Source organism: Artemia franciscana, chromosome 10, assembly GCF_032884065.1.
Source record: "Artemia franciscana chromosome 10, ASM3288406v1, whole genome shotgun sequence".
In the NCBI taxonomy this organism is placed as follows: domain Eukaryota; kingdom Metazoa; phylum Arthropoda; class Branchiopoda; order Anostraca; family Artemiidae; genus Artemia; species Artemia franciscana.
Window position 1 is genome coordinate 24,001,302 of NC_088872.1, and position 13,196 is coordinate 24,014,497.

The window sequence follows — 13,196 nt, forward strand, 5'->3', positions numbered from 1 at the left end:
CAACATTAGAAATAATCCCCTCATCCTCAAACATTGTCATTTATACAATGAGTGTGTTCTCAAAAATTGTGTTTTGAGAGAGGATTTTTCTATATTTTTTTGTCCTATTTCAATAGGAGCCTTTCACGTTGGTGTCCAGACGCTTAGATCATCAATTCATCTTATATTGCAAACTTACAACACCATGATGGTATCAAAGAGCAATCGAAAATATTAAAACTTACCAAATACAACAGGCAACAAGTGCGTAACCTTTACTTTAACTAGGGTCACTTCTGATTGGCCAACAGATATCGATGTTTAGTGGCAATCACGTCCTCGACAAAGTTTCCCAATGCCTTGCACAAGTGGCGAAGTGAGCCAATTGATCTCTGTTGGGTTATGTTACGTCGATAGGAAACCCGGCCTTAATTCAATTAATTTAAACAAAATTGCAGAGGGGGGGGGAGGAGGAAATGACTCTTTCCCCTTTTGACACTGCCCCCCCCTCTCAAATTAAGGCTCTGGATCCGTGTTTGACTGTAACTAGGTAGCGATATACCTTAATTGCAACAACAATCTATAAAACGACCATGACTCTTTGCCTAAATACTTAAATAATCACAACTCAAACATAAATTTACACCATAAAACACTACAAAACTTAAGCGTAAAAAGCGGAAAATTCAGGAAAGGGTAGCCACTAAACCATGAAAAGTTTATAATTTGTTTAAAAGTACTTCTTATTCTATACCAAAGACACTTTCGTCTGAGCAGTACTTCTTCAAGAACTGAGACAAAAAGTCAAACCTTGGCGTAAAGAATGAGGAGTAAAAAAAAGAGTAGTTCCCCTCATATATGGAAAAATGTCATTTCGTTTCAAGTTTGAAAATCACCCTTTTTGCAATTTGACCAGAAGATCCAATGTTTCACCCCACCCCCCGTCTCTGTCAAGACAACAATACTTTTTGGCAATCTCCATGAATTCTCCGACTTTTTACTTATATATTGAAAAACACAACAAAAAGTTTTGCTTGGGAAAAAAAGATGGTCTTTGAAGACATGTTATGTTAAGGCAGAAATTTGTCACCGTCATTCAGTTTTCTTTTCTTCAAGTAAAGTATCGATTGATATAGCATCTTCTTTAAGTATCTGATAAAACGGTCTCATGATACAGGTTCCTGCAACATTTCATATATGCCTGGAGATCAATTCGGGTTTTATCTTTGTTTTATTAAAAAAAAAGATGAGATAGGTGTACCTGAAGGATTATAGAGTTATGATATGTCAACCATATTATTTCTTCTATCTTTAAAAACAACATTTTACGCTTATTGTGTTTAATATTTATTTCTTTAAACATCCTAGTTTCTGTATTTAAACATCTCACATACTTAATAGAGTTTAAGTAATTAATGGTAAGCAAAGACGTAAGGTAAAGTAAAGACGAAAAGGTAAGGTAAAGTAAAGGTAAGTAAAGACGCAAGGTAGGTTAAGACGAATTTTGTCACCAGCAACTGAAAAATCTAAATAAAAGAAGCACTAAATAACATCAAAAGAATCAGCCTTTTAACTTGATTTCATATTTTCAAAATTTATTTTCTTTAAGTCACCCTTCAAAAGTTATTAGCATGAGATAATTTTTATGACTTTATTTAGAAAAAGCACCCCTTAAAGGGAACCTGATCTTGATGAAAATCACACCATCAATTCGTCTGAGGACCCTGCAGTGCAGATTTGAAGTTTCTGGCTATAACAACGAAATTCATTGTGATTCTCAAGACATGTGGTCACTGATGAGGGTTCATTTGTTGTCCTATTTTTAGCCAGGGACCATGGTATCAAACCATTAGTCATATAAATAGTTACAAGTGCTAGTAATTAGTTATAAGAAAGAGCTCATTATAGCAAAAATCACACTTTTGAGACCCTTTATACAACAAATGAGATCACATCGCAGCAAAGTACAAATTCTGCCATTTTGTGTCGAAAACATATAGTTTAGCCTTAATAGGGCCAATGAAGATAAACATTTCATTTTTTCTTTTTTTAATAAGTGCACTATTATTTGGGAATTACTATTAGTCTTGGAGTATGATCATGCAAACGTTAAACTAAAAGGTAAAGATTAGAAATTTAAGGAAGTGGCGGGCGTCCCCCCTCCACATTTAGGGCAAACCCAAATATGATATTGAAAACGAAATGAATAAACAAACTCTTCTTTTTTAATTGTACCATTTGATGAAGGAAGAGTAGGATGATTAAGGACATACAAAAAATGACTGTCTACAGACTGCAGTTTCAGTATAAGTCGAGAAATTCGAAAAAAGGAAAAACTACAACTATTCTACAATACGTAAAACTAATTATTTAGCTACACATGACACTGTCAAGTACTGGAAGTGAAATACCTTCATTTTTCATAAAGCTTTTGAGAAAATCTCTAAACTCTCCTTTGTAATTAACAAAGCTTAACAGACGGAAAAAATGGTAGTAAGACACTGCAACATCCTTGGGATTGCGCATAATGTAAATGACCTGCAAAACACTTTTATTTATCAAGGATTCTTAGCATCACTGAAATATTTCCTGGATCTATTGTATCCCAATATATTCAAAGTTCAGCCTTTTGAGTGCTGTTCCCATGTTAAATTCGTTGGATACCACTGAATTGGTGATCTCAGTTTTGACTAATCAATGCACTTTTGACTAAAAAGGGGTAAAAAAATTTTACTTTTTGCTTTCCAACTGACAGAGCCGTGTACAGGGGTTGGACGGGTGTTATGGGGTTTGAACCATCCTCGATATATTTGTCCGACTCGTAAAACATAACAAAATACATATAAACAAATTGTTGATACGGTTTTTTCATAGCATACTCCCCCCCCCCACTGAAAAACCAGGATACGGCATTGAAAACTGAAATCGCTAATTAGCACGCATGGGAACAGGACTGGTGTCTATTTGTTTCAAAAGAAATTTCCTAAAAAGTATCTTGACTGAAGAAGTCAATAGGGTTGTCACTTCATTAGAATCAAATTCGTTATTTTATAAGTAAAATACGATTATTAGAGGAGAAAAGTAGTAGCTTCGAATGAGTTTGACACCTGCTGTACTAAGCGCAACACAAGTATTGAAAACCCCCCTATCTCAAAATATCTTCTAGTATTTTTAATTTGTTAGAAAGTTTGTAACTACCTCAACGCTCGGTAAATTTATGAGCACTTTTTGCGGCTTTTCTTAAAGTAAATACCAGAGCTTCAACGACCAGCTCTTAAAGTTTGGCCCAAGCAAAACAATTGAAAGTTTTCTTTTACCCCCAGCGTATAAATCACTAAGAAGTTGGGACCAAAATCAAAATAAAATTTAATGCTGCAATATAATAGTGCAATATGATATTTGAAATTATTCCTACCTATCAACGCTCTGATATGTCTTTTCAAATGTTTATTTAGCCTAAAAAACATATTTACAAAAAAAATTATTAAAAAATTAAAGAGCGACATTAAAAACCTAAAACGATTACAAATAAATTCATAAAATAGTTCAAACTTAAAATAAAATGAAATTATATATTACGATTAAACAAAAGCTAAATCGAGCGGGAATTCAAACGAATAACGAAGTTAAACTTATGACGAACAGTGACTGTCACAAAAAAGAGCGGGTCTACCACTACCTCCACTATAGTTGTTTTAAAGGCTTTGACTTGACTGGAATTTACATTTAATGCTATTTTTACCCGTTTTTTGCACTGACTAAAGGACTTAGCTTAGTCTTGCACCTAGTCAGCCTCTCACAAGAACCTAACTCCCTTTTCAACAATTCAGGACTTGGCTTGCTTTCGCACCGAGTCAGCGCGCAGTTTAGACTTGGCATAGTTTTGTACAGATCAAGGACTTGGCTCATTTTTCTTTGGCTAAAACATAGAATCTTTCCCTGCTTCATGTTCAAATTAAATAAACAAGTTTTTTTTAGCTGAAAGTGAGGAGTGATATTAAAACTTAAAACGAACAGAAATTGCTCCGTGTATGAAAGGGGCTGTTCCCTCCTCAACGCCCGCTCTTTGCGCTAAAGTGTGACTTTTTCTCTCAAATCTACTTTTTGAAACAGTAAAAAACTTTAGCGTAAAGAGCAAGGCGTTGAGGAGGGAACAGCCCCTTTCACATACGGAGAAATTTCTGTTCTTTTTAGGTTTTAATGTCACTCCTTACTTTCAGTTAAAAAAACTTGTTTTTTTTTTATTTAATTTCTGAACGTTTTTGAATTAATGCGTGCTTTGATTTTGGCTCTCCGCACATGAATACTTAGAATGAAATTTGTATATATATATTTTTTTGCTAAATGGCTTTTTCTTAGTTTTGATCGGACGATTTTGAGAAAAAAGGAGTGGGGAAGGAGGCTTAGTTTCCCTTCAATCTTTTGGTTACTTAAAAAGGCAACTAGAACTTTTAATTTCTTACGAACGTTTATATTAATAAAAAAAACATACGTAACTTCCGAATTAACTGTTGTAACAAACTTCTATATTCGTATATATTTATTTAAGGGGGTTTGCCTCCTCTTTAATACCTTGCTCTTTACATTAAAGCTTAAATTTTGTCGCAATTCTTTAAGAATGACCCCTGAATCACAAAGGCCGTAGTAGAAATAGTTGAAATTACTAAAAATACTTTAGCGTAAAGAGCAGGTATTTAGGAGGAGATGAACCCCTCATATGTGTAATAATTTCCGTTCGTTTTGTTTTAATGCTGTTTCTGACTTTCAGTAAAAAAAAAACTTTTGCATATTTGTCTTTTCATTGTTTTTTGTTTTAAAAAATATTAGAAAATCCTGCGCCCCTTTCATGGAAATTCTTTTATTCCATGGCAAATTCCTCCATGGAAAGGTCCTCCCATGTAACCCACTCCCCTCAACCCCCCTCCCTATCCAAGAAAAAAATCCCCTGAAACGTCTGTACAAATCCCAATAAGCATTAGCCTCCTATATGTAAACACTGGTCAAAGTTTGTAACTTGTAGCCCCTTTCCCGGGGACTGTGAGGGAGTAAGTCGTCCCCAAAGACATGGTTATAAGGTTTTTCGACTATGCTGAACAAAATGGCTATCTCAGAATTTTAACCCGTCGATTTTGGAAAAAAAATGAGCGTGGGAGGGAGTCTATGTGCCCTCCAGTATTTTTGGTCACTTAAAAAGGGCACTAGAACTTCTAATTTCCGTTAGAATGAGCCCTCTCTCAACATTCTAAGACCACTGGGTCGATACAATCACCCCTGGGGAAAAGAAAAAAAAACAACAAACAAATAAACGCGCATCCGTAATCGGTCTTCTGGCAAAAATACGAAACTCCACATTTTTGTAGATAGGAGCTGTACCTATTAGTATCAAAATCCCATTTTATAAGGTTTCGTTTACGATTGAGCCGGATCGCTCCTTACTATAGTTCGTTACCACGAACTGTTTGACAAGATGACACCTGCCTATTTTTTGCTAATAAGTTGGTGATAGAAGGTTTGGAGGGGTGACGGGCCAAATTTGAATCTCCTATGATACAGACTTAAATTCTCTGCATGGTTCACGGTTTTAACAAGTAGCCCCATGTCCCACTTTCTTCTGAAGTCTATGCAGAGCTATTTGCATAATTTGGGACTCTTGGGCTAATGGGGTCACTACTCAATACACCATCAAAACATTATAAAATAATATAGCTGTGACAACCTCTCCTTGGTTTTAACATGGACATATCATCCCATGACTTTACGGCTATATAATCTGATTTTGTGCACTCTTTATTTACATTTAAAAGTAGCAAGAATTATAGCTAATAAAATGTTTTTGGTTGCAAAACTTACCTTCGTCCCTTTCTGAAGTAAATCATCTGGAAGTAAGCTAAGAGGAAGATGCGTTTTGATCATTCTTCCTCCTTGTTGCTTGGCGATACTTTTTAATCCAGGATATGGGTATTCTAGATAAGGAAATCTTGACTCTAAAATTGTAGAAGCTGCCAATTTGAAATCCAAGTGAGTTTGAATAAGAAAAACTATTTCTTCTAGCCATGTTGTTCCTGGAGAGAGGAAAATGGTTCCAGTTCAAACAAAGATCACATATCTACTTTTCTACTAAAGCTACCGTCGGAAGAGGAGAGGGAGCGGAGAGTAGGTTGGGCCCTCAACCAATTTTTGTCCTCCAATCATATAAACATGAAAATCTTCACACAATGTTCGCTCCAAATAGAGCGTACCCCACCACTAATCCTGCGTTTTTTTCGGAGCTGGGTCATTCTACACAAGATGAACCAGGCTATGACACCCGTAAATACGGATTTTGGCGAGACTTGATGGGTTTACTCCTTTCAGGGATACAATCAACTAAACAATTTTTTGTGAACCATTTTTGGTTATGATTTTACAATCATTCAAAAATTCGACGATTTTGATTTATAAACATGGAAATTGTGTCTATCCAGAATATAGCTTACAGTTTCCTTATTTACAGTTTAGTTCTCATGTAAGGTAGGATTATTTTGTAAGGTAGGATTATTTTAAACTACAGTATGAGAAATGAAAAAAGTGAGTCTTTAAATACTTCCAAAGGCTACAACAAATTGAACTCATTTATAAAAGTAAATTTTAAAAAATCCAGTTTTATCCCAAGCGACTTATAGGCTCGAGTAGCTGCACATAAGTATCACTTTGCCACTCCTCCAACCTATCAAAGAACATCATTTGAACTTTATGGAAAATTATACCACACAAATAGATAAACTGAAAGTTTAATTTTCAACACACATTTGCTATATATTTGAAATAATTTTTACAATACAAAATAGAAAACTGCAAAACATTATTTATTATTAATATTTATTCAAAACCTGTTATATAGTAACACTACAAACATAGTAGGAAATGAGAAACAATAGAATAAAAAAAGGAAAAATATAATATCAAATAATTACACACCGCACTAACATTAAGATCAAATAATAACAAAATCATAAATAAATTACATACAAACTTACAACTCTAAACTACACACAACGCATAAGTAACGGGTACTGAGAATGATTAACTGTCTTTGCATTCCGTTTCTTATTTATCGAAGATACAGCTTTCTCAGGATCAGCTACTCTAAACCTCTTGACTACAGGGTTGCCGACTACTGACATAAAAAAAAATGCAAATCAAGGTCAAAAAAGAGTGCAAGTAAAAAAATTTGCATGCGCACAGCTACCGCTGCTTGTGCATCACCTCTAAGGTATAAAAGAGTGCATTTCAAACGAAACGTATGCAAGTTGGTAACCCTGTTGCATGGGTTAATTACACTTCTCACGAAGTTGGCAAGGTAGATAACTTCGAAGACTAGATAACTTTCGAAGTTGGCAACTACTGACGTTCAAAATGAATAAAAACTAACACCCAAAAAAGAGTGAATTTCACTTTTTTGCATCCCCTCTAAGGGAAAAAAGAGAGTATTTCACAAGAAAAGTGCGGAAATTGGTAACCCTGCTTAACCATACTAGAATTTCGTGACCATTAAGGGAATTGAAGCAGGTATTTAGCGAAACTGGAGAAACTTGAACAAATTTTTTCTTTTATTAGACTTGGTAAAAATCTTCCAAAAGGGGCAACATATAGAATGTGGGGAAGGACAAATGAATTACAAGTATTAAAACGAAATTCCGCAGTAACTATGTATGGATTTGCGGTGGCAATTCTACAAGAAATATGGCTAATCAGAAGGTGTCGAATGCAAGAGAGAGATGAACCGTTTGGGAGGCCAAGATAGGTGATAGTTTCAACTGGCTGAGCTATTGAAGGACCAATTTCCTCAAATTTGTATTTCAATATCCTCATCCTTGGCAGCAGTAGCCCCAAGAGCAGCAGCAGCAGTAGTAGTAACAGTAGGAGTAGTATTAATAGTAGCTAGTAAAGACAGTGGGATCAGTGAGTATATTAAAAGTAGAATAGCTAAGGCTCAGGGTGTTTTTTCACAATTAAAAAAAAGTTTGGAAGAATAGAAAAATAAGTCTGCAAACCAAGATTAGAATATTGGAAGCTACAGTGATGACAGTGGTCAAATATGGCTCTGAAGCATGGGCGCTCCGAAAAGCAGATGATAATTTACTAGAAGTTTTCCAGAGAAATTGCCTACGGATGGTTCTGGGTACCCGGCTGACTGACCGTATTTCCAACAGTAGGTTGTACGAAAAATGTGGTTCAATTCCGCTTTCTAGGGCTATAATGAAAGAAAGGCTGACATGGCTAGGCTACGCTCTGCGGATGAAGGATTACAGATTGCCGAAAATTGTCCTTTTTGGCCAACCGTCTGGGGCTGCACGGAAAGCAGGTCGTTTTTGTCTGGGTTGGGAGGACGTCATAAATAAACATTTTAAGGAAATGGGAACTTCCTCGGATGTTCCTGGGAACTTCCATATGGAAATTATTTATACAGGTAGGAAGTAAGGGGAGCATAGGCAGGAGTAGGGCTCATGATGAACAAAGAAGCACTAAAGTCTTGTTTAGGTTAAGAGGGTATTAATTATAAAATCTGCATCTAGAAGAACGAGTCTGTCTTGGAGCTCGAGTTGTCAAAAGAATGATATTAATTTAGAGAATCCTTCATGTCAAATTCTCTATTTTGACAATTTTTTTTACGTCGTATGAACTCTTGACAAATAAAGGTTAGCAATAAAAGGCTAAACAAATAAAGGTTAGCTTGACAAATAAAGGCTACAAGGGTAGAGTTGATCTGTTTAACTGGTTTCTGTTCAAATATCGTCCAGCATTAAGAACAAAGAGAGGGCACCTGTGACTGCACTTATTATGCCATCCGAGGATTCACATTATTTTAGCTTTTCGACCGATTCGATTAAAATACTGTCCTTAAATTTTGTTTTGTTGTCATATAGACTGTGGGGGCACATTGGGCATTTGTCGAAAAGGCTATACCTGGACGTCGATAAAATCTCATTATAAATCATCATTAATAAAATTCAATTTTGAAACTAAAGTGAAGTAGATAGGCCTATACTTGGCTTAAAGATGACTCACCGGACTTGGGGAAGCTGGCTACTACAACATCTTGAGGTCTGAATTCAAAATTTTTCACGTCTCGAATGGTTCCATTCTTTATCATTTCTCCATGAAGAACGTAACCATTATAAAGAAAACGGTCGCCTGCTTTATCACCATAGTTGGGATCATCTGGCAGTCTTTTGCAATTTTCAAGGAGACTCCTTAAGTTTTCTATCTTTTTGTGCTTGACATAAACGGCAATACCCAGTGTCCCACTAAACAAAACTGCAGCAACTAGTCTTTTTACAAGCCTTGTTTTTCGAACAGTGGCATCTCCATTCAAGGAGCCTATAAAACACAAACTATTAATACCATTACCAACTCAGCAGCACTTTTGCATTGGCACAATTCCAATCTTACTACACTTCAAAAATTTACCTAGCAAAAGAACTTGATCGAAACCTCTTCTAATAATGTCGATTTAGAGACCAGTGATTTTAAACGCTTACTGGACTGTTTTGTTCATTTCAAGACTAAAATTTCTAATGATCTGCTTTCTTCCTGCGCGCGTTAGTGCACTTCTATTAAACAGCGAACCGCATCTCGAAGTGAGCCGATTTTAAAAATTGAGCATTGGAGAGAAACATACACTCCGTATGTTCTACTTTTTGCGCTGCACTACAACTTGACGTAAATATACAATTCACATCAAATTGGATTTACACATGAAAAGTACTTTACGTAAAGATGCTTGCCTGACAAATGAAGGGAGGAGAAGTACCAAACAAACACATCAGTACAAAAAAGTAAACAATCAAAATCATGAAATGGCCAGAGCCGAAAATTCAGCCTGTATCTGCTGATATCCTGATGGCTAATATAGAAAAAGACAGCAACTGAGAATTGACCGGAATCATAGAAAAAACGAAGAATAATTAACTCTTCGCCCGCGTTCGGACGAATTATTTTAATTTTGCGATATACAATGACTTCTGACCATTCATTTTGCGAGAATTGGAATGATGACCCTGATACTCAATGGACAAAGTTGTTTTTGTGCTATAGTTTAGTTATTGACTTAATTTCACCAGCCACAAAACACCCAAATTCGAGGCCAAAAGTTAGCCTTGCCTTTAGCTTCATTAAATTAGGATTTAATACTCAAAAAGATCTAATGCAAGAAATTATTTGATTATAATATTGATACAGCCAATTTTCCAATTTAAATTTCACATTGATTCTAACACCAGAATAATACACAAAACAACTGATGTCAGCTTCTTTGGGATAAACCAGAGCGAGTCCAAACAGTTTTCTCGTCGAAATTTGCATGGTAGAACAATTTGCAATCAATTTGTTAGACATACGAAAATCACTTCCCAATTTTTTTCAATATTACCGAGCCGCTTATCTTTCAAAACTTTTATTGAAGTAAGCATTAATATTATCTTTCTTGAATTTTGCTTGATAAAAAGTCAACTTTCAATGGCCGGGTCTCCATTTTTACCAAGCAAATTAAATATTTACATCATGCAACACGATCTGTCTGATGCTTCATCACACAACAGTTTTTGAAGGGTTCCATGTGTTTCTACTAGCTTTTTGTCATACTGGAAGTGAAAATCTATGCCTTGTATTCCGCTATTGGGACTTACGCATAGCCTATAGAAGTAACTTAGCAAAAACAAACTTCCTAACCGCAAAGACAAACTAACGAGGACGTACGGCAGGCTTTCGTAAGGAGAGTTAAAATAATTAGCTGACACTACTGTCACTTCATCAAACTATTTATGATTTTTAATAATAATTAAACAGAAATCCTTGTCAATACTAATCAAAACTTTAAAAAAGCAGAAATTTAAAAACAATGAAAGAAAAATAAATCAAATTTTTATACTGATTCCAAATGTCAAAAAATTCATTATATTTAACGTCACCTATCAAAAGTACTCAATAGTTACCTATCAAAAGCATAAGAAAATGTATATACTTCTGGAAAACAGTGGTATTCCGCCCCCCCCCCCCAAAAAAAAAAAAAACAACTCAATGATAGCACTTTCATAAAAGTTGTACCTTTAAATTCAACATGTCCAAGAACCCTTGAAAGGAAGTTTTAGCCTAAGTATATAAAAAACAAATCGCATTAACGGTTACGAAGAATGGTTGTGGATACATATTTTTTGTTGTTGTTTTTTTACAGCAAGTGAAACCATGTAGATCTTTTGGTCGTGGAATATTCAGAGAGAGCTTCAAGCGTCTTCTTTAAGCAAGAAATGAGAAAGCATCCCAACAAATTGCTGATTTCCACTACTTTGGGCAGAAAACCAACAAGTTTGGCTCAAATAGGGCTGAAATACCATGGAAAAAATATTCTGATATAGTCAATTGGCTAGAAAAGCCAAAAAACTATTCACACAACCATCTAGTTTCAGAACCATGCTCCCATATGGTGCATCCCTTATTACATACACAGTCTGTACAAAAAGAATAACTACCATAGACTATTACTTCAAAGCTTCATTTGAATGAGTTGAACAATAAGAGACCTCATTCATTCAGCCATATTATTCCATAGGTTTGCCCCAAAGTATTAGGGAGAGGTGCATAAACACTTTATTTTGGAGAGAGTGGAGGGCTGAAGCCTCAAAGACATTTCTAGACCTATGTTTGCTAGATGTTTGTGGGAGGTTCTTCAGATTAACAGGGAGAGGAAAAAGTTTACACCCCAAATTCCTTTCATTAGGAGAAATATGTTTGTATTAAGCTTGCAATATAGAATTTGAGGATGCAACAGCTACCCTCTTGTTCTGGAAATGTTCGAAGCACAAAATAAAAGATATAAATTCATATACTTACAAGCACAAAGGTATGGGAGGTGGGCTATATCCTCTAAGAATAAGACTTTTCTTAGAATATCTAGCCCAAGTGCGCACAGAGAATCCGATTCTAAGTGGAGGGTAGGGGCTCAAGGAGAAGACACAAGTTGAAAAAACAGTAGTTATACAGAAAATACAAGACATACAACAAATCATAAAAATTTTATTTAAGGTATCAAGAGCCCTAAAGAAAGTATGTCAGAGATTATGCAGCAACTTCACACAATTTTTCCAGCAGATTCGTAATATAGATATATAATTACCTACCATTGGTGAAAGTCTTGACAGGTATGGCTAACGTATTTTGTACCTTTACCTTTTCAAAAATTTTGAAAAAATATCTTCTGTATATGTTCATATTTATAGCATAACTGGAGTCCTAAAATCAGTCAAAGCCACCTAAAATTGAAAACGAATATGAAAATTTGCATAAAACATAACTATTTTGGGGCAGAAAATTAATTAATTTTTAAACGAAAATACTGGCTGAATCTTTTCTAGTTCTAGTTCAAAAGCTTTTCAGAGGTATATGCATATATTTGACTGTATCAATAAAAGATGAAAATACACGGCGAAAACTTAAACACGACGCTTCCAGACCAACTCCAAGCTTTATTCCTTTTATAGTGTTAGCTGTATTATTCAAATTAATTTTAAAAAAAACTTTCTGAAGAAAAAGCTTTTTAAAGAAAAATAAAGAGCCATATTTAACTTAAGGCCAGCAGAAATAAATCCGTAAAATATTTCAAACTCAAAACAACCAGAAACCGCTAATAAAGAATAAATGAAACCCAAAAACGAACAGAAATAAAATAAACAATCATAACAAACATGTACAATAGGTACTAACACAACTGGATAAATAAATCTTATAACTTAAGTTGAGCAATCAAATGAAACTAAAAGGAACAAAATTCCTACAAACAAGAGTTTGGCAACTGCCCACTTTCCCTAACTGTTAAACTCTAGAGGTTACTTTGTCGTTTGCATTTTATTAAAACTATATGTCTTGAACAATCCTTGGAAAGAATAAATAAAATCAAACTGAATATTTGATATATAATGACATGAATCGCAAAAACCTCAGCAATCCCAAATTTTTTTTTCACAATAATTTTTATTTTCAATACTGTAATTGCAAAAGAAAATATTTGTAATATAATTAGACTTTTCTGTGAGGGGAAGGGGGCAGTTGCCAAACTCTTGTTTGTTGTGGTTTTTGTACAATTTAGGTTTGTTTTGAATATTCAATTTAACTTTACTCTTTTTAAGGTTATATCTTAAAAATTTAATTATATTTGTAACTGTTGTATGTTTGTTTGCAGTAAT

General features: G+C 34.8%; 1 protein-coding gene across 2 annotated transcripts in view; it reads right to left on the reverse strand.

Annotated features, from left to right (window-relative positions):
- LOC136031949 (sulfotransferase 1E1-like) overlaps positions 1–13,196 on the reverse strand; it is a 50,016-nt gene that overhangs the window by 27,203 nt on the left and 9,617 nt on the right. Inside the window, exons 2-5 of one of the 2 annotated variants that reach the window (XM_065711954.1) lie at positions 12,135–12,266; positions 9,028–9,339; positions 5,830–6,041; positions 2,391–2,517 (exon numbers count right to left, since the gene is read on the reverse strand). In XM_065711954.1, the coding sequence (XP_065568026.1) occupies positions 2,391–2,517; positions 5,830–6,041; positions 9,028–9,339; positions 12,135–12,225 (742 nt within the window). In that variant the 5' untranslated portion in view covers positions 12,226–12,266. Of the gene's footprint in view, positions 1–2,390; positions 2,518–5,829; positions 6,042–9,027; positions 9,340–12,130; positions 12,267–13,196 lie in introns of both variants that reach the window. The other variant, XM_065711955.1, reaches the window with a different exon arrangement.